At 41.6% G+C, this 23383-nt stretch overlaps 1 protein-coding gene across 1 annotated transcript in view; it reads right to left on the minus strand.

The window, feature by feature from the left end:
* The window catches only part of plxnb2b (plexin b2b), a 123378-nt gene that overhangs the window by 38911 nt on the left and 61084 nt on the right, over window positions 1–23383 (minus strand). The window contains 1 exon segment of the mRNA XM_020622156.1: window positions 1119–2248. Within this exon segment, the coding sequence (XP_020477812.1) occupies window positions 1119–2246 (1128 nt within the window). The 5' untranslated portion in view covers window positions 2247–2248.

The raw sequence follows: 23383 nt of genomic DNA on the forward strand, positions 1-23383 counted from the left end.
TGTGGTGCATTATGAGATTTAGTTTAAATGTACACATGATGAAAAGTGACCAGCCTCATTTATGGTTGTACAAACGCACTGTTAAGAGCTACAGGGCTGCTTTGACTGCACAGACTGGAGTGTATTTGAGGTTATGTCTACAGACCTGGATGAATTCACTGGCACAGAGACATCATACATCAGCTTTTGTGAGGATGTGTATGTGCGCCCACCAAGACCTTCTGCACATACAGCAGCAACAAGCCCTGGTTCACAGTACAACTCAAGCAGCTTTGTCATGCCAAAGAGGAGGCCTACAGAAGTGGGGACAGGATCCTGTACAGGCAGGCCAGGAACACACAGTAGCAAAGAGAAGCTACTCTGAAAAGCTGAAAAACTAGTTTTCAGCCAACGACCAGAAGTCAAATTCTTCATGTGTCTGACACACCTGGCCAGTAAAACTGATTCTGATTAAGGTTGTAGCTCAAGAAAAGGCATGCTCTCAGTGTGGCATTTCTGTTAAAATGAAACCTATTTGTATTTTTGAAACATAAATATGCTGTTGCCAAACACGATAAAGCTGTGGAATTTTAACAGTTTGATTTCAAGACCTACTTGTTTTATTTAATAATACTTCATATTTAACTTCAATTATTATTACGTTATTGATCTTGCAAGTTTATATATTTCAGTGCCATGTACATTTCAGATCACCTGGTACAGATGCATGCCTCTTTTCATGCAACGAATTCAGATTTACTGAATTTTACATAATCCTTGTATATACATTATCTACAGGAGATTTGTGTAAAAATTATGTCTAAGCTTTGATGTCAACTATCACAGGGTCCAAGACTTTAGCTAGAAAGCCTGATTTGGCCCACAGACCGCTATTTGCCTACCGCTTTTATATGGATGAGTTGAGGGAATTGGGAAAAGACAGAGGAGGAGGGAAAATGTGTGAGGCAGAATAAAGAGATTTAGACAGAACAATACAAAGAATCTTTACAACAAAGACTAGGACACCGGGGCATTTCAGTGACACATCTGTGCATCACTGATTACTGTACTGCAAAGGGAATTCTTCTAAACAAACTTTTTTTAAAACTTCAATCAGCTAACAGAGAAGAAACACTTACATCAATTTTTGAAGTGCAGAATCCAGAAATTTTATATGAGTAGGGCATGTCCACGGCAGGAAACCCTGCAATTTTCCCATAGTCACTGTAGCAGGCGGTGATGATATCCACCAGCCGCTCATTGATGTAGTTGAGCGGGTACATACAGAGAGCAGAGTCCCCGTCATCATCATCTGGACTCGCAACCATGAACAGAACTTTGTTCCACGAGAACACTTTCCCATACATACCTGACTCGGTCATGACACGTGCAAGCTCTTTTCCTGGAGAAGCTACATACGCAGCTTGCACTTTGCTGTATCTGTTATTTTGACCACAGTTTAACTGGAGCTCTGTGTGGGAATAGTAATGGTGGTCGTCTTCGCAAAGACGAGACACAAAGGTAAGGTTTTTGTTATCCGTACCATCAAGAGTCCGCGAGAAAAGGAAATAAACAAACCCATCATCTTTGAATGCATGGCGGAAGTCATGCAGGTACTTGGGAACAAATGGTGTTGTCTGTACTGTAGATGCCTCGATGATGCTCTCAAACACAACCCAGTCCCTATAGTCCTGAAGGATTCGTGTGCTTATGAGTTTTGTGCTGTCCAAGCTTCCGTAGCCCTTCCCAACAAGAAACACACTGAAGGTGTGTCCATCTTTTGAGTAGGTGGACATAACACCCACCACGTTCACATTGTCCTCTATGCTAGCCACATAAGTCCTCTCTCCTTTATTGTCGCTGTAATACACCTGCTGATCCACATTGGTGAGGTTGAGGAGGGAGCAGATGCCTCTGTAGCGGCTGCCGCACACTATGAGTGAACCATTGGATGGGTTGACCAGCAGAAGCTTGTTATGGTTGGCCATGGGCTTAGTGTCCTGACAGGCTGAAGCAGGAGGCGTACAGGTCCGGGCGTCCTCTTTGGGGCCCGTCTCAGCATGAGCCTCCTGGTGGAGTGATGGCCCCAGCTGGAAGATGCTGTTGACTGCTCCCAGGTAGATGCGACCGGTCTGCGGGTCCTGGACCACATTGTTGATGGGGGTCGCCGACGTGAACTCCAGGACTGGAATATTGTTGCTCACCTCCTGGCCTTGTGTGATTGACTGGCAGAAAAGGAAGAGGAGGAGGGAGACCCAGCTTGCCATCTCTGTAGAGAACAGAAAGAGAGAGGTGTTTTATTATTAATGGAGTTAAATGCACATTTTAATGTACCTTAACTAACAGCAACACAAGACATCAACAAAGAGTAGGTGTGTGGTTAACAGACACCTTTAAACATAAACACACACACACACACACACACACACACACACACACACACACACAGTCTACCATAAAGATGCACCATGTGCACAAAGTCTGCATTCATATGTTCAGTGATACAATCAAACCAATACTTTATGTATGGATGCAAAAAAAGGAGTACTTTTTTTTAATGCTGTTTTCCTCATAATTTGAGTGAACTGACCCTTTAAAATCAAGACATAAATTTAGGTTATTGGGTTAAACCCACTAAAACAAACTTCAAGCAGTGCATTGTGCAGTTGTTTGTGTATGACAACTCCCTGCTCTAGTTTTATAAAAAGCATTTATTTTGGATTTAATTGAGTTAATATCAGCAATGATTACTGGTGAAGAAATAAGGCTGCTCTGTGTGGGGGCGAAGAAAGATAAAGGCCAAGAGCTAGCTCTCAAACCATAACACAATAAAAGCCTATTTAAAAAGGCTTGGATCCATTCCAACTTCATTTGCAGTCTTTTTTTCCCCACCATAAGGTGCTCAGGAACTACAGTTTTTTTTTCCTTCAGGTAACATGATCACATAATATTCCGGTAAAACAGACAGCACCATGTACCAGCTAACTGCATGTGCTTGTGGAGTCCTTGCTCAATGCTGTTTGTCCAGACTGTGGTAAATATGGAACTGCAGGCGGCTTTGAAGCAGCTATTGCCCACACAGCAAATGTGCATCTATGTTTGCATATGGTTTCGAGCTCGCACTCTCTCAACACTATCCTCTTTCTCATTCCCATTCACCAGTCAAGCCCAAAGGCACATTTGTCAAACTGAAAACCCTTGATGAAACTACCAGGAAGTCACTTGCCAAAGCTGTGTTTTATTATGTTAACCTGCCTTCTCTTGCTGGACTAAGTGGGGAGACCACTGATTAGACATTTGCCCAGAGGGGACCCAGTTAATTTCTCTGACGTCTCCCATTTGCATTCGAGTGCCCGCTACTCGATTTGATTATTTTATTTTTCTTCCCATTTACTGCCTCAGTCCTTCCCCTGCTAACCCATTTCACTGCATAAATGTATCATGCCCTTTTCAATTCATAGCCTTAAATATTTCCATTAAAATTGAAATGGTGCAATAAAATCCTCGTCTGTGCTTATTCAGGGCAGAGATGTGTGCAGCTGGTTTCCACAGCTTAATTAAGAGGGAGGGGCAGTTGACATTTTGTCAAGTTTCAACTAAGAGGAATAGCAGGAAAAAAAAAAAGATTTGAGTTCACAGGCACACTACAGGGGTGGACAAAATGAAAAGAATATCATTTCAACAATGATTACAGCCCTAATGTAACAAAACCTTAATCACAAAGACACTTCCACTGGCAAAGTTAAAACACAATTACAAGCATGTGTCAGCTTTAAGAGGCGTCACAAGAACTCATGTATATGTTTGAATTTTCGAGGAAGCATCACAAGAACTGCAGAAGCTGCAAAGTGGTTCTGCAGCCTGAAAATGATGACAGCATAAGCAAAACACAGTCAACATGCTCTGACAAAGAGTGAAGGCAAATTGGAAAATGCTCATGGGGGACGCAGAAAAAATGTCACAATAATGATACCAGAATTAAGTGCACCTCTTTAAGGCAGTCTTAGAGTGGGAAAGTTTTCTCTCTACAGGGGGAGCTTCACAGAGCCTTACTCTCTGGGTTATTTAGGACAAGGCAGAGCATTGCTCGGGCAGCATATTTCTCTCCAAACTCGACCCGGACCTGAGAGTGTGACATCTGAACCCGACCAGGACCTGACAAGCTTATAGCATATAATGTCTGAACCCAACACAGTTGAGTTTGTATGGTGTTTTCCCCATTATTATTAAACGTAGCAAACATTTGAGCGCTCTAGCCTTCTTGCCTAAAGTTTGACCTGGGTGTCGAAACTTGTCCCCAAACCCTTGGGTACTGATGGGCCCCGTCAGGCTCAGTTTGGATATCCACACTCTAGGACAGGACTGCCTTTTGGCAACAACGTGTGCAAGGTTGCAGCTGTATACCGGGTTCACGGTGTACCACAGTATTTAAAATTGATGGTCATCATAAGTTTGCTTATTACCAGTATTGAAGGCAAAAAAACGCAACTAGTATCCACCTTTCTTCCCAGTCAATCGATTAACGGAGAAAATAATTAATTAAAACAATCAATAGCTGCACTTGCATACAAAATAGTTGAGCAGAGCTCCACCTAAAGCAGGTACAAGAGTCAAATACTGCTTTTCTTGATGCATGAGTGATAGGCTAATTAATGATATAGTAGCATAAGATAGGACTCTGTATATATATTTTACTTGTAACAGAGTAGGCTACTTCTACAGTATGATAATGTGATACTTTTACAGGATGTGAAGACTTCCTCTGCTACTGGTGTTAACACACAAACTAACATACTTTAGTTTTGTATAACTAAAGTATGTTAGTTTGTGTGTTCTCACCAGTAGCAGAGGAAGGATCTTAAAAAAAAATCATATAATGTTGTATATCTACAGTATGATAATGTGATATACTTTTACAGGATGTGAAGACTTCCTCTGCTACTGGTGATAACACACAAACTAACATACTTTAGTTATACAACATTATATGATTTTTTTTTAAGATCAAGTTTATAGTTCTGTTTATTCTTTCGGGCCAATCTACTACTACAATCCAGTTCAACCAACAGTCATACTCACTTGCAATAAAAAAAAAACCCTCTCTTTTCATTCCTTTGAGGGTTGTTGTAGCTGATAATAGTAACTGTGTAATACTGTAATACCATGGAATTTTCTGAGGCAGTTATCATGCCGTTAAAATTTTGTCCCATTGTAACCCTACGTGTAAGACATTAAAACTAGAATGCAGATGGTCCTGTACTGAATGGAAAAGCTTAGGCTGCAATCAACTGAAGGTCTTAGTGTCATTTTGGTGTTTATTTGACACCTCCAAAGCATTGAGGATGTAAACACTGTGTCGTCAGTAGAATTGACCCATGTCTTATTTACCACCTTACACCATCATCCTTAATTAAACCTGATTTATCATGCCTCCGTGCTGGCGATAGCCGTTGCCGGAGGCGTGATGTTTTCGGGTTGTCCGTTCATCCGATTCATGTGAACACGATATGTCAAGAATGCCTTGAGGAAACTTCTTCAAATTTGGCTCAAATGTCCACTTGGACTCAGTGATGAACTGATTAAATTTTGGTGGTTAAAGGTCAAGGTCACTGTGACCTGGTGCTTATCCTATTCTTGTGAACACGATATGTCAGGAACGCCTTGAGGGAATTTCTTCAAATTTGGCACAAATGTCCACTTGGACTCAAAGATGAATTAATTTGATTTTGCTGGTCAAAGGTCAAGGTCACTGTGACCTGGCATTCGTCCCATTCTTGTGAACAATATCTCTTGATTACATTACTAAGTCACCTGACCTTAATATACTCCCATAGCCAGACTGTTTCCTCACCACGGGTCTCCAGATGGTTAACAGTTTTGACTAGACAGGTTCAGATGATTTGATATCCTCAAATAACCTTTAGTGTGTTTTTCTGTAATTCACAGAAAAACCTGACATGAATATCTGGTGTTTAGGAACTTCATCAGCAGCTCCTGTACATACAGTAAATGAAACCTACAGCAGGCCTGTGCCCATACAGAAATATCTAAAATTACACTGCAGTTGTTTGCTTAATATTGCAGTTATTTTCTGTTTTTCTACATAAGAAAAGACCATACTGTATAAATTCCAAGTGCAACTGTAAATATGAACAGTAGTTGATGCACAACTACCCCCCTCTGAATTTATGTCCACTGTCTGCTGGCCATGATACAGACCGTACAGAGAGACTCCACAAAAGGTGGATCATGTAAGTGGTTTCTGTGACAGAACATTACTTGATTCCATTGATTTCCAATCAAACATGCTGTGACAAAGCAACTTTCTCAGACTGGAAGGACAATCATCTTGGGGCACTCATTTAGGTTTCACAAAACATATTTCAAAGGCGCTTGCTCTCTCTTAGGACATCTCCTTCTGTTGCTCCATCACTTTTCATCCTTTTGTCATGGGTTTAATCCCGAACACTGGAATTACAGAGGCTTCAAAGAGCTGAAGAGAGGCAGATGTCTGGTGGGTATGACAGGTAGAATGAGGTCCATTTCTCTCCAGACCAGCCCACCTCTCTTTCCTCAACATGTCTCTAAGCTGCTGTGAAAGAACCTTGCAAACGGGTATACCTTCTAACACGTGGCTATTCTGAATAAATAAAAAGCAGCTAAATTTAGAGCCTGTGTACTGCATCAGCCTGCACCTAATGAAGCCTCCAATGGCCTGGGATAAATAATAATGAAACACATTATGGTAATGGAGTTGGCACATCTGAAAAATATGATTCTGTGAACAGCACAACTGCTTGACTGTTGCCACTGAACTGAGCTCAACTTATCTTTCTGGCTCAGGTGTTACTTACATTCACCAGCAATTTTTTTTTCTTGAAGTTTAACACCAAATCTATAAATTGAACAGACAATGAATCATCATCACCACTGACAGACTGTGAAATTAAACAGCCAAACACGCTTGTGGTGTTCATTCTACAACAGAAATCAAATATTGTTTGGATGGACCGCTGCAGAAGTTCACACCAATGAGTTGCACTGGAAGAGTCTGGACACTGTATTAAGCTACAGTCTTGTTCTGTTCTTCTACACAGCCCGGAGGTGGGTTTTTTTTGGGTCATTATCCTGCTATAGGATGAAACCTTGAAAAAGTCCGGCTTCCTTTGTTAATTGCATTTTTCAAACAAATGCCTCAGAGGGTGCAGTAAAACAGTCATTTCCATCTCTCTCTTTGTGCAGAGAGAATGAGTTGTTTTAAGTTATCAACAAAGTCGGGACACCTGTAGGGATTATTTGCATCAGCTTTCAAGGATTAATTTGCTTCCACTGCTGCAGAAAAGATGTAAGTTAACCTATTACCTGATCCCTGAAAAAGGCCTGTTTTATATAAAATTTTCAAACATTTCCCGTTTTTGGTGATTTTTTCTCCCTCTGGCAGTTTACTTCTTAGCTTTGTACCATTTAAGATTATTGACTGGAGCTGAACTGCTTAAATGCCAAAAAAAAAAAAAAAAAAAAACTGGAAATGAAAATGAGGGTGTACTTTTGAACAGTAGTGCATTTTTTAATCAGTTAATTTGTGCATTCGATCCAGTTCTGTGGTTTTGAACGTACTGTATCTTATTGTTAGACACTCAATCTCAAACAAATCTGTTCTCAAGTGGCACATGAACGTCAATTAGGAGTTCTTGTGCAATTCATTAATTTTCTCATATTCAGAATTTTCTGTTAAATACGACCAAATGTAACGAGTGCTCCAAACCTGTTGTTCGAGTTATGTAGAGTTAATAATTACTATAATTCATTACTCTAAGTAAATGAGGGGTTTAAATAGCCAATTTAAAAAAAATGCAATTAAAAATACAAACAATGTAAAATTAGTGGAGGTTATCATATCTTTTCATCATATGATTTACCAATTCATTTCATGTTATTGGCACATTTTGGCTTGACTATGTAGTTCATTCACATAGGCCACAAACCAGTGGTTAGTAAAATTCTTGCTACTATAGGTTGATTTTCTCTCACCCTCTCAGTTGCCTTTCACCTATAAATCATGGCCAGCTTTCTTCATCTTATAGCATCTAAACTCATATCAAACTACTCTCTCTCTCTCTGTCTGTCTCTGTCTTTGATGGCACAGCTTTGGCAGCTAATCATATTTTTTAAATTGTTTCACGTTTCATAATTACACCACTGATGCTGCTACATCTGTTATATTTTTGACTCCCATTTTTCTGACAGCGGGAATAGAAGGTGTGAAATTTGACTCTTAATTGACAATTTTGTGAATGAAACCTGCTCATAAATGTAGCCGAACATGTAGCTGTATATAGCAGTTCAACACCTTGGATGATGCTAATGATCAAATGTCACCAAAGTGCACATCCTTGTGAACAGGTGGAATTCATCAGTCTGAAACAAACAGGTTTGTGCAATTAACACATATTAGTGAATCTGCCTATGAACACGTGTATGAGCAACCCTTCAGAAAAAAAGAATGAAGTTTCAGGACAAGAATAAAATAGTGTTATTGCATGAGGGCCAAGCCGAATGCCTCACATCTTGACAAAGGTTTGTGTCCTGTGTAAACACCATGGACAAAGATTGGAATCATCCTGTCGTTCCACTTTAACTTGTAGATTTATAAGTACATGAGAATGTTAAAGTACTCAAACAGCGCTTGTGCAGGCCTAGTTTTGTAAACTTCTAGACTGAATACAAAAGCTTAAACTAGCAACCGACTGAACTGAAGACATCTCAATGAGTGCCGAACGTTGTGCTGTTATAAATGCTGATGCCATACTGCGCTTACTTTAGGAAAAAAGTGAACAAACTGCATAGTCATGATTCTGTGATTCATTATTTCTTTGCTTGGAGGGAAAATAAACACTAAGAGAAAAACTGTTGAGGTACATGCACAGACTTGAAAGTTGCACATGAAGGCGTGCCTCTCTGTTGGCTTGCTAGTCGCCACACACATGCACACAGTCCTTTTGTTGTCATCTTTTTCACCTTCTCTCCACAAGTTGGGACATGTCTGGACAGGAAAAGCAGCTCTCAGCAGAGGAAAATGAACAATAATTGAAAAATGGCAGGTGTGCACACGAACACATACAGATTCACAGGCTTAAAGGTACACGTGCACACACCAATACGTGCACCGGCGCAGCTTGAAGTGCTGACAAGGTAATCCTACTCTGACCACACAGAGACACTCTTCTCTTCAAACTGCCATACTGTGTTTCTTTGACACAGGGGCAGTAAAACCCAGCATGGCAGTGAGCACGCCTCTCAGCCAATCCTCTTGCCACAAAACACCCACATTCCCCTTTTTTAGAATGATAACCGCCAGGAGGAAGTGTGTGATTGTGCTTGCATGAGGGAGCCAAATATCAGGAAGGAGAGATACGAAAACGAGAGGGTTGGGAAATATGTGTGTGTAATGATTAGATCATGCACACAAACAGCTGCTGACCTGGCAAGTTCTGAACCAGCATGAGTGCTTCTCTCACTCATTAAAACAGACACAGAAAGAAAACTGATATCATAAATAAAAAACAAACACCCTACCCCAAAAACATAATAGGATCTCACCCCATACCGGGATCATTCATATTCAGCACTTTCTTTATCGGAGAGCCGGCTTTGACAGATGCCAGGGATTGACATTGATGTGGGGGTTGTCTTCACGTTGAAGCTGCTTTCACTGTTATAGACAGATAAAAGTGAACTGCTATTAAATTACTCGCATGGCCCCAGAGACCCCAGGGCTGGGTGGAGAGGGTGGGGAAGGAGAGGTGAGTCAGAGGTTAATGCTCTAAAGCAAATCTTCCCATGTCTCTCGCAGCGTGTGGAGTGCTGAAATAGCCTGATAAAGTGTATACAAGGCAACATGATAACGTGGGTTAGGAGTTATACGAGGAGCCGGAAATGAGGGGCGGATTCTTGTCCTTTATTTCCCTGACACCATTGAGGGAAGGATAAGCAGAACAAGTGCATTGTTAAAGATGAAACATGGAGTGGGAGAGTGAGAAGAACTCTTTTTCTGCATGTCTCCCATCTTGTATTTTTTATTTATTAATTTTTTTGACATGCAGACGCTCTTGTCCCATCCTTACAGTGAATTTGTTTCATGGGTTGCAATGAGGAGCCTGTGTGACAATGGCAATCCAATTTCCATATGAACAATTACCCCGCCGTCAGGGTTGGCAGTTCATTTATTTCAATTTGACTGACTGGGAGAACCATGCGCACCAAAGCAGCCAGCCCAGCCATTGTATCCAGGGCACTAGGCACAGGCAGGGGGAGTGATGGGCCAGGTCCGTTTCAGTGGGATCCAGCAGCTCTGGCCTAAATATGCTAACACCTTTAAAGATGGCCCGTGACCCAATGAATGTGTGAATCACATTTTAACCTCCTTTTATATCGTGTGTGTGTTTGTCTCATGCCTTTGTGCTTGTGTCTACATGTGTCCATGTGTCTGCCCTCATGTGTGTGTTTGTCTGTTGTGATGTATGACCATGAATCAGGGGCACAGCACTTTCCCTCATTAGGACTGATAGGCTGTTTGTGTGTCTGTTTACTGCTCTGTCACCATTTTCAAGGCTCCTGCTATCTCCCCTCTGCCAGCTGGACACTTGAGCAGAGCAGCAGTGCAAAACCACAAGCACACACACAAACTACTTAAGCAGAGCATATATTTAAACGTGCATGCGCACAGGGATGCATACAGAGACACACTCAATACTAGACTTTTCTCTCTCATCTGCCAACCTCAGTGTCTCTTATAATCTTTCAATATCTGTTGTCTCTCAAACGAACACACAAATGCAACCTCTCTCGGTCTGGGCAGCAACAGCAGCTTGAGCTAATCTCCCAATGCTAACAGGCCTCCCCCACACCACCCCCAGGATGGATATTGCAGCTCCTTAGTGGGAGAGAGTGGCTGTTTGCAGGGTGGACACAGCTGGCGGATGTGAGGATCCTGTTTAAATGGCCTGGCAGAGAAGTGTTACATTCAGGAGCCAACGGCTCCTTCAGTGTTGCTGCCACATCCAGAATGTTGTTAATACACAAATAGTTGCACGATTAGGCAATGCATACACAAGCTCTCTGATCGGCTTGACTTACACTGTAAATGGAAACAACAGCTATAGAGATGCAAATACACTGATTGTTTAATCTATAAAGAAGTGTCCATGACAAGTTTCCAGAACCCAAAATGAGGTTTTCCAACTGCTCGTTTTGTCCGAGTCCAAAAGCCAAAGTTAATCAAATTACAATAATATAGAAGTTCAAATTTAAGAAGTTTGTACCAGCAAAAATGCCAATATGTGCTTGATGAATGACTCAAATGATTGATCAATTATCAAATATGTTGTTGAAAATTCTTCCATCCATCAACTTATTGATTAATAGACTTAATGTTTCAGGACTGCCAACAACTCTCATTTCTCTGAGACACATTAATGGATTGCTTCACTGGGCCTGTCAATGTTCAAGCTCCTTTTTAAGAACAAGTAATGATTCAGAGGCTTGCTCACAGGCACTTCAACAGGTTGGACGCTTGTTCTCTCTCACACACACACAGACCTAAACTCCTGATTCCTGTGGTTGGAGGGCAGCTTCTCTTATCTGTGCACCACCCTGAGGCGATCTGCTGCCAACGGCACACACTCAGCCTCCACTTACATACAGCAAGCACTCACGTTTCAACACACATGCAACTACAATTAAGAAGTCAGGCAGGCAGACTGACTGCTGGGAAGGAATCCATTACACAGCTTATTGGTTATAATGATTTCACTTCACCAGCATAAACACCAATGAGGCATGAAGGTATCTTGTAATGTGGTTTAGTCTCAGTGCCCAGCTTTCATTTGGTTTCAAGGGGAATTCTGATCTTATGGTGACTGACTGCTTGCCAGTTCTCTTGTAGGAATTCACATGAACAGTGGGTAAGGACAGTGTACATTTGAAATAGGTACAAATTTAGGGGAATACACATATTTGCTTTCCCCCACAAAGTGTCCGATAAAAAGAAAGCTCAATCTCATGTCTGAGCATGAAGTACACAGCTGCAACCAGGACATGTTCAGTCTAGCTTAGCTTAAACACTGGGAGCAGGGAGAAAAAGCGACCTTGCTTCTGTTGAGTATACTTGTACGCTTCTAAAACTCAGTGGTAAAACAAAGACACAAAGTGACACTTTGTGCCTTATTTGCTTAATTAGTACACAAATGAAAAACAAAGTCAATTTCCAGTTTACAATTTGCTAACACGTTACTGGTCTTTTCAGTAGTTCTGTGCGGCATCTTTAGCTATAGCGTGGGTTGCCCGATGCATTAGTGAGCTCATGTTTTGGTCTTTGTGCATGGTACCAAAACTAATAACCTCACTGTAATGAAAGCATAAAACCTGTGCACATTTAAAAGGAGAAGAACAGAAGGTCAAAATGTTTATTAAAAAAACTGATCTAATTGGGACAAACACTTAAAAAACTGAAATAAATATGTAATTCAGAGCCAGAGTGCAAACATGATGTTTTCATAAACACTTTTCCATAGCCCTGCATCTACAACACATGTTGTGAATATAATTCTGCTCCTTCTCTTGTGAAACTCAGTCAGTATATTTACAGGGGCTCAAGAACTCTCACTCAGAGAACTCAAAGAAATCAGGTTACTCAGGTAATCGGAGATGGCCTTTACATGCACTGGAGTAACCTGGTTACTGTAAAGCTGCATATACATGCACAGTAATCAGATTCTTTTCCTAACTCCACTACCACTTTTGAGTTGTGTGTCTGTGCTGGAGCAGAGTGATGATGCAACGAGAGGACAGAGTTGACCTTGTCACTGTATGTCTGAATTTAACAAGCAGTTAAATGTTGAGCAGTGGAAACAAACAAGACTTCTATAGGCTGATTCTGTTTCTTTTGGACTTTCCATGAAAATGCTGTATTTTAAACACAAGGACATATTGGCCAGTATAATTCTGTAGGTGTAAAGAAATCCTTTCATCCAACCACACCACCATTACGTTCCCTGCCTGAATCTTTGTCCTGCACATGCAAACCTATAAAATCCAGATTAGAAACCTGGTTTCAAGAAATCAGCATTCTCCATGACAATCCATCCAGGGAATTCACATCTGTCTAACCCCCTACCTTGACTATGGAAACCAGATTTTTTTTACATGACACTGAAGAAATCAGCTAAGTGGAGAAAGCCAAAAGTAATCAGCATGTAATCATATATACTTGTGTTAAAGTGCAGACTACAACATATGCACACTGACTGCTCTCAAATAGCTCCAGCAAGTAACTGTCCCTAAAGTTGGGGGTTTTAGATTTCAGCTTGTTTACACATTAAACAAAAATATACAGGAACTTTATACATGCTGTTAAATGTACTGTTCAATTCGTGGACTTAAGCAGATATGCACCTGATAAACTTCTCATAACATTCTTGGAAAAAAGCATATCCTCAACAAAAGGTGTTCTGGAGCAGATGCTGTGAGAGGTGAGATTCTCTGGTTTTGTCTAGACATGTGTGAGCTGAATAAGTGAGAGAAGTAACCACAAGAATGAAGGCAGGAGAGATGAGAGATGATCGAGGGACAGAACGAAAAGTACTGAGGGAGGGCAGCCACACATGTTGCTGACTGAGTCTCAATAGTTCTATTGTGTGAGCTGGCAGGTGCCTGTCACTTGTCAAGATGAGTCGAAATGTGTGGATGCTGAGTGTTCTGATGGCAACCGTCAACTCAGCCCCAGTAAGATTCCAGATTATGGTAATGATACTGTGATAAAAACGTATGTATGCCTCCCTTAACACAAAACTTCAGATCGTAAGACAAGAGCAGCAAAAAACTTCACTGACTTCTCAAGCAAACTTCTCCTTTGTGTGACACACTTTCACCAAATAGTCTTGATACTCTCAAAACATCACTCTATATCCTTTCATCTGCCGACCATTACAATCTTCATCCATCATCTATCAGTGTTGCTGCAGCCAGAGGGGAAAGAGCTGCTAAGCAGGGCCTGACTAATGGCTAAACAAACACCATTATCAGGCCTCAGTGGCCGAATGCTGAGCTACAGAAGCCCCAGAGCTGCTGCCGTTCTTTAATACTTAATCCCTGCTGCCCTGTTCTGCCAGCGGCTGCTCTAAGCTAAACAAAGGTGGGTGGCACTCACAGTCCACTAATGAGGCAATAAGCACAGAAACACGAAGGAGATGGAGATTTAAAGTATAAAGAAACATCACATGTGCAGAGTCACTTCTTGCAAAAACAGTCAAGAACACTGTATTAAGAGGGGGTAGAGAGAAAGTGTGGCCCACTTGTCTTGGCCAATTCCCTCTCTAAAGAAGGCTCAGGGAGAAGTTAATGAGCCTGTTACATCCCCATAGTTCCCCTGATAAGGCCGCTGATTACACCACATGTTCAGGCAAGAGGACTGTGTGTGCGTGTGTTTACAAGCACATTTGTATGCGTGTGTCACCTGACCCAAAGCGGTCATCTGTTAATCGTACGTTCACAAGTCAGGAATGCACATTTTCTGATAAACACACTTTCACACACCAATCAGCACTGAGGCGCAATCTATCCCTTTCACACAGACTCATGCACGCCTACATACACCAATGAAGTCTCACCCGTGATCACATTTCTCACACATACGCACGCACACTCAATCAAGTGTGACTGAGTGAGCAAGCCACTCAATGAGAGTGGGTGATTAGGCCCTCAGAGACTGACCTTTCCCTCCACATCAAGTCCTCCATGCGCATGTGTGTTTTTATGAGTCAGTGGGTGTAAGCTCTCAGGCCTGTGCAACTTCACATCAAATGTCACTGACTTAAATGAGATGGCCAGACAGACAGGACGACAGAGAGGGGGAGGGAAGGAAGAGATTGATGGCACGGAGGGAAGGATAAAGGATGAGTGAAAAGAGGAAACGAGAAAGAGACTCAATTTCTATAGCAGATTTCAAGAAAAAGCCAAATAAGGAAATAACCTAAATAGCAAAGAACAGAGAAGCCAACAAAAGAGAGAGAGAGAGAGAGAGAGAGAGAGAGAGAGAGAGAAAGCACTGTCACCGATCAATCTCCTGTCTTGGTTCTCTCCCTCTTTGCTTGAGAAACAGCAAAGCCGAGGTATTTTTAAATTCCTTGTTGGTTGTGGGAATTCATTACAGGTTCTTGTGGGTACACGCTCCTCCCTCTCTGACTCTTGAGATGATTGAGTCTGCACTTCCATATCCTCAGAGCTCAGACGGACAGAAAGACAGACAGTCTGAGTCAGGCCTCGGGGGAGCAAGTGAGCGGGGGATAACTAAGGTTTTGTTTGAAGGTTTGTTGTGCTACTAACTGCTGGGGGCAGAGTAAGTTAGCAGCCAAATATAGTCATGGGCACTTTTAAACTACACTTGAAGAGTTGTGCAAGAGTTGATGCTATTTGGGTTACAGCTGCACTCTAAACATAATTACATATTATTTCTAAGCAACACCACCAAAAGTCTTTGTTTCTTTTTGGGAAATATTAAAAGTATAGAGTGAAGAACACAAGATCTGTCTTTTGTGGTGTTTAATTATGAAGCATTCGTGAAAGGACTCATTGCATACAGAAAGCAGAGTTCTCTGCAGGCAAAGAGCAAAGTCTGCCATGCACACTCCCTATTTATAATGTTATCTAAGAATGTACAGCACAACATCCTTGCATACAGAACACCATGCCTTGCATACCCTCTGCCATTTTCTGAGTTCAAGGCACAGGACAGACAGCAACACAGGAGCACACAACCAATACAATACATGCCCTTACCCCCATGTGACAGCAAAATGAATACTGTTGGATTTGTGGCTGTTGGTCAGACAAAACATGCAGTTTGAAGGTTTTATGTTGGGCTTGAAATCTACCACTGTTTTTGGAGACAATTAATCAAGAGAATAACTGGCAGATTAATCAAGGAAGGAAAATAGTCAGTCCCAGTTCCAGCATCACTAAGAAATTGTTCATGGAGGTGAGAAGTAAGACAAGTTAGAAACTGTTTTTAATGGACCCCAGGTTAGCCAGACTAATTTGGAACAGAATGAGGTAAATCAGTAATATTAATGTACATATCCAACTGAGTTTACAGACAGATTTACAGGTTCAAATTTTGCTTGATAGTTGTGCACACAGTTTTCCTGAGCACTGAAGGACTAATACTAACATTACAGGTTCAACCATTTTGCATCTACATCGAATGTTTTAACCTGCTGGTCTGTTTACAACCTGTCTCATCATCTGACTACATGCATTTTGCCCATGATATCGCCATGTTCCTAGATATCAGCAGTTAATTTGACAAACACAGCATTGCCATATCTGACAAAAAAATGATGGCCAAAACTATGAGACTAAAGGTCTAACAAACAGAATTATCATTTAAGAGGAGGTTAAGTTATGTGTTGCTGATGGGACAAGTTCTGATCTGTCTCGTCTTGCCCCTTTCTCTGTCTTTCTCTGCTCTTCATCACCATAGATCTCAGAGGAGATAGTGAACCTCTGACGGAGCAGAGGCGTGACGCCCGGGTTAATTAAGTTAGAAATCACAGAGATGATCAGTGGTGCTGCCACTCAGACCGCCAGCCCTCCCCACTGCTGTGTCCCGCTACTACCAAAGCATTCAGTCTGTCTGACAAGTGGACAGGTGTTTGTGACAGGAAATGTGAGAAAAAATGTGTTATCTGGTCCTCATATAAATCTAGGTTCTAAGGATAGGAGATGTCACATGCTCTACAGATTGTAAAGCCCTTCCAGGCAAAGTCGTGATTCTGGACAGGTAAAAGTGGTCTGACTCAAGAATTAAAGATTCTTATTAACAAAATAACTGCTTATGTCACTAACTAGGGCCAAACATTACCTTGTTACAGTTTCTTAAATGTAAAACAAAAGAAAGAAAAACATTGTTGTCTGTTTTAAATCATTTTCAGTAGTAAATTGAGTATTTTAAGGTTTTGGAGTGTTGCTCAAATTTTTTTTCTAAGACAACACCTCGGGCTCATTGTTCTGAAAATGTATAAACAAATTATTATTCAATAAATCAGGAGAATCCTGGTGGATTATCTACATGTACTATACATTCAGTGTATTGCATATATTGTTTTTCCATTATACTTCATGACCTTAATTTTCTCTATTAATCAACTAATTATATACTCTGAGAAATGCGAAAAACACATGCACAAACACACACTCTGGCCAGAATGAACTTGTCAGGAAAAAGAAGACAATTGCAGAGTCCCCTAAGCCCGTCCAGACTACAGCCTTTGTAGCCATGATTGCTCTGTTTCCCAGGAGGCTGCCGTAAAGAGCTAGAGCTGCAGTGAAGGTTGGATGTCTGCTGGCATGAACTGCATATAGCGGGCCCCCAACTTCACACCCCTACCCCTCGCCACCACCTGTAATCCTGGAAAAATGGACTCTACATATTAGTGAGGTACTTAGAAGGCAGGAGGTGTTCCAAACAGTCACCCACGCAAAAAATATACACACATTACCTGTAGCCTGAGCTAGAGGCTAAAAGATATTATTCCCCAGGTCAGTAGTGAAACCTTTACACTGAAAGTCTGCAGAAGAATAAGTGTTTCAATTTCATGCTACTTTATGCTACTTTTATATCTCAGGGGAAAATATTGTACTTCCTAGTCCATTACATTTACTGTTTATTAATTAATATTTTATCCAAAACATATCACCCTAAATGTTTTTGTTCCCTGAAGAAATGTCATTTTTTATCAAGTAACTTTATTCCAGAATTGAGTCCTAACGCCTTATTTTCTGAAAACTTGAAGAAAATAAGTGTAGTCAGAATGTTCCACACTCTTTTCAATGGTAATCAATTTCTTTAAAATAAATTTTTAATTATTTATCACACTGGGCCTTTCCACTTTTGGAAACTGTCCAACAGTGCTGCATCATGACCAACTGCAACAATATAATTCTACTTACAAATGAATAAAGCTCTAACAACAATTCAATATAGCAGACACTTACATAATTTGACTTTAGTGTTTTAGTTCAGAGCTTTTACTTACAAGAGTACTTAAGAAAACTATCTGGATGTTACTCCACTGGTGAGATATGAAATGATGCACATCTACACCTGTATTTCTGACTTAATGAATCTTTATGACTACATTTTATTTTTGGTTTAATTTTTTTTTGATGAATTGCTCAGTCTTCTGTGTGATCACCGCTTCTAGTCAAATGCAGACACACAAAAGGTCAGGGGGAATTAGCTCCCCACCGCCTTAAAATAAGCTGCTTTAATCAGATTGCAGATGGTCTGATAAGCAGCATGGTGGCTTTACGGGCTGGTCGTGTGGCGTAGCTGAGGCGTGTCAGCGAGAGCATCTGCGCCTCATCTCTAAAGGTGCCACTGTGTCTTTCATGTCAGATAAGTGCGCTGACATTCTGTCACATCCAGATTTTAGATGTGGTAGGGTGGAGGTGGCCAAACATCAAAGTCTGGATTTATGTAGGCAGGGGGCTAAGACAGACGCGCACAGCATGCTCTTTTTTTTTTATTAATAGAAGAAGGTGCAGACACCCTCTCACACGCACACGCATATACCAGTCATAACTGGTGACAAGCATTATGTTTGAATGTGAGATAGTGCTGATTTCTGCCAGTGGAGCCCACATTTCAGTCTCTTTATCTCCTGAGCCTTCTGCTGATAATTACAGCCATCCCTTCTCTCAGACTCGGTCACACCAAAGCTGCCAGTCTGCGCAGCTCAAGCAAGAGGAATTATCGCCCAGGCCATCGCAGACCCGAGCATGCCAAGGTCAGGCCCTGTGTTCAATTTCACTTTTGATTCTAGTCCACCTTTCTTTCCCCTCTACCACTTATCCGCGCCTGCCCCCCAACCCACCCACGCTGTCACGACTGAATTTCACTCCAGGGCTAACCTCTATTTCCAGGACAACCAGTGCGTTGACACTCATTCATTTCCAATCCTGCAGAGTGGTCGGCTGAATGAAAATTGACGATTCAATTTTTGGAATGAAGTCTTTTTGGAATTGACTCTCTCTCTCCCTCCTGCTTGGGTGCCCATTCTGCCACCCGCTCTGCCCCCTCCTACCACTTGCTATCTCTGTCCTGGTCTGCTGAGTACAGCCAATTTCTCTGCTTGTATGGAGACATGGGTGAGATGGCTACCTCAAAGCACAGCTTAAACGCCCCGCAGCTCCCTGACTTCTCTCACTCACTATTTTTCCATGCCTGCTCTCTCTCATTACTAAACTGTCGTCAAACAAGCAACACTTAAAACCAAAGGGTTTATTCTCAGCATTGCTCCCAGCTGGATGTTAGGTGGCAATTTAAAAATGATCTATGCAAATGTAATTTCGCTGTGTGTCATCCAACACAGCCAATTAATGAGCGAGCTTCTCCAACCCAACTATAAATTAACAAGGCTAGATATAATAGCAAGATTAATGTGTTTTTCTGGCATTTGCCTAATTGCTAGAAGACTCCGGTGGGGCTAGTGTGAGCTGCCTCATTTCTACATGTGATAGAGCGTGTTAAGACAAAGACGGATAAATGCCTGCATCAACTATTTATCATTTATATGAACTTTGTTGTCTCTCCTATTGGTTTTTAGGAAGGGGAACGCATGAGGATAGTGATGGGAAAGATATCCGTCCTCAGGGAACTTGTATTTACTTGAACAGAAATTACAAGAATCAGTTTGAGTTGGGTCTGAAGGATGGCATCAGCTTCAGTCAGAAATTTATTAATGGAAAACAAATCCATAAGTGGTCAGAGAGGCATATGTGCATGGATGGCCTATCTCGTAATGAGAAATTAGAGCTTAAGGCAGAAAGAAAAACATGCAAGACTGAGAGAAAAGAGCTGTGTAAGAGGTAAGGGAGACAGAGAGGATGAGTGTCTGTCTTAGCCCAAGGAAAGAAAAAAGAGCGAGAGAGAGAAAGAGAGAAAACAAGCTACAGGATCCAAAACAGCACATCACCAACAAGAGGCCTTTTGTTTTGCCCCTCTCAACCGATTGTTCTCGTCGCCAAGGGTGAGAACGCTAATCCGCTGTGGAAAGGGGTGTTCGGAGGATTTACACTAAGTACCCTTATTAGTGGGAATTCACTGATATGAGGGGGGTGGGTAACGGGTGAGGGGAGAAGGTAGAGGGCAGAATGAACAAGGAGGAAGAGGAGAGCAGCAGGAGGGGCGTAGTGTATTCTGAATACACTGTAGGTGCCATATGAATCTTTAATACAAGGCTTAATGGTGAGGGAGGAAAGAAGGGAGGAGTAGAGAATATAAAAAGAGTGAGGGAAAAGAAAGAGGAATCTCCAAGGAGGTTACTGAGCCCCACGTATCACAACACTCCTGATAAGTGTCAGCCTCCCAGGATCAAACCTAATTCTCCACAGCTCCAGCGCCACCAAAGAGTCCCTTTAAGAGGCAGAAGACGATGACAAAGGACAGACTTGCCTTTGTCTTTAAAAACAAACAAAGATGGGCCTGATGTTCAGATAAAAATGGATAAAGGATCTTTCCAAGTGATAAATTTCTTAATTGCTTTTGTTAAACACATACCCTGCTGGAAGCTTGGCCATGGTACATCATTTTAATTACACGCACAAGAGCCTAATTAGTTGTATCTGTTGTACCAGAGGCTAACTTGCACCCAATTATACCCAAATGAAAAGGATGGTACAGTCGCATGGTGAAAATGTGCGGTTCTTTGTTCTTGCACAATTTTCATCGAACAACAGAGGAAGGTAAAGATGGCGCTTAACTTCCCAAACTGCTGATGTTTTGTTCTCCCTTGCTATCTTTAAAGAGCCCATGGTATGCTTTTCTGTGTTTTCTGAGCTATCTACAATGTTAAAACGATGAATTATCATCCTAAAAGTGACTGAAAGCTCAAAAACCGACATGTGCCTATGCTGTTGTACTTTTATGCAGAAGTAACTCAGTTTATACAAGTCTTCTGAACTCTTGCTGGCGAGTCTTTTTTTTCCAACTATGTAAAGTCTTATACGCAGTAGTTCACGGATTCCCTTGAATGGTCACAATCTCCAGGCAGTTGTGGTTTCATGTGAGCTTGCCTGACATCCACCAGTGCCATTGTAAAAGCGGAATTTTTCTCCTACACACAGTTTTGTGGATATACTGTATTTTACCTCCTGCTGCTGCACTGTGACCAGAGCATGTGGAGGAAAATACAGGGCCTGAGGTTACTGCATGTCCGGGAATGTTCTTGTACAGGGACTCGCTGTTTCACCTGACCGGGTCTAACGTGGTGTGAATGGAGCAGCTGGAGACCTACAGGAGGCCCGCCAGTGAAGCACCCTGGGGTGGTGAATGATCAGCTCATCAACACTGGATTCCCCTGGAACACAGTGCCTGTTTGTTTCGACTGCTTGAGGCCAGTGTGTCTGCTGCATGTGATGTGCTGGCAAGAGGATTCTAACGATCCATGATGTTATTATCGGTGCAACGCTACCTGTTTATGTGGCTGCCTGTAATGTGAGGGATTTGTCGGGGAGGACGCAGCGATCACTGGTTGGATTTACAGACCTTGGCGCTACTTGAAAGGGAGTGATGTTTCTACTACTCAGTGGGACATAATGGTAAGTTAAAAAAAAAAAACACACACACACACACACATTGCTCTTAATGCTTTGTTTCTGTAGAGAGGATTGTTGTAAGGCTGGAAAAGTTGCTATGTCTGCATTATGAAAATATGGGGCTATTCAATTACATGCTTTGTTTAGAGTGTTACACATCTCTTTTCATGGGTACATATAGCGTTGTTTACCTATCTGTGGAGGAGACATTCAAATTAATTAATGCTGTTGCAGTTCACCGTGCTGTCCACTTTCGCATTCTGGCTGGAACACGTCAGGCAGGATCTGAGGTATTGTTGGAGATGTAGCTTATTTGTCAAAGTGTTTTTGCTTAGGCGCTATTGTAGCTTTGCAACTGGCAATAGGAGTTGTGGGTGTTCACAAACGATACTGTTGTTTTCAGGAGGAGGCTCTCCTTATGATATTGGGCTTTATCAGTCTGAAATAATTGCAGATTATTTGGAGTTATGATGGGTGCAAAGCTAGAGGTGCCCAAGATTAAAAATTAAATGGGTGGAAATGAACATGCCATGGGGTCTTAAAACAAATTAAATAAATGTTCTCCTGTGAGAGATAGAGTGTGTGACTTCCTTGTCAGATTTCTCTATCTCTTCGTCTCACACTGATAACCTCTAAAGTGGAAATAGGATCTGTGCAATGAAGTAGACTAAACAACACAGCTCACAATTGTGGCATTCATGCAACAGTTTGTGGATTAACACTGGAAAAATACAGACTTCAGAGTCAGATCCACCAGCTGGTTCGCATAAAGAACAATAAAAATGAGAGTGACTGTTTGAAATGCAACAATGATATGACAAATACTGTTTTCCCCATAAGGAAGGGATGATATTCAGTGATACTTCAATGGAGTCTTGTCTAGCGGTTGCTGCCCTCGCACTGTGGTAGCTAATTGTTAAAAATGCCCTCAGGTGTAATAAGATATAGTGTAAAAATAAGGATTTTATCATGACAATTTAGAGCAAAAATTCATTTCCCCAAAAGCTTGTCAAAAGATATGAGTAAAACAGAAAGAGCAGAATCACACCACTTTGGGGATAACATCACATCCAAGCCTACACATCCCCAAAAGAAAAGCTCCTTTCCTCCGCAATGGTCCAAACAATCCTGGAAACTTCCACATCTATCTTAGCTTCTCCAACAACACTATGTGAATTTGCCACACAGAGAGCACATAATGGTCTCCTGGGCAGCACTACAACAGAGTCGCAGGGAGATGGCATTTCAAAGCATGTAGTGTCTCATCTCTGCATGTTCCCCTGTTAGCTGATAACAACCCTATACTGCACTGTATGTCAATACTGTACTCTACAATCACTCCCATCACTCAGTGGTATGCAACTACATAGAGTGCATCACAGTACTGGCTGAGGCTAAACAGAGTCCTTAAGTGTTTTTTTTGTTTGTTTTTTTTTGGGCATCATTACAGCCTGAAAAAATACCTGAAAAGAAAGGTTTCCACATATATCCATCAAGCACAAAAAGAGAGGACTTGTCTGAACTCTTCAAACTCATTTACTGATGCAAGGTGAAGTATGTGCTTTTGTCAAGGGGTTCAAATAAATAAGCAGCTGTACAGATGCACATGTGGGAGTGCAAAGAGGCAATGCTAATAATAAATGGCATCTGGTGGAGCTGGTCCATTGCCTTGATTGGTTTTATTCTACCTCTATGTAGACATGCTGGGCTTATGGTCTGACAATCCACATCCTGAATAGTGTCTGACAAG

This window comes from Monopterus albus, unplaced genomic scaffold, assembly GCF_001952655.1.
Source record: "Monopterus albus unplaced genomic scaffold, M_albus_1.0 scaffold7.1, whole genome shotgun sequence".
Lineage (NCBI taxonomy): Eukaryota > Metazoa > Chordata > Actinopteri > Synbranchiformes > Synbranchidae > Monopterus > Monopterus albus.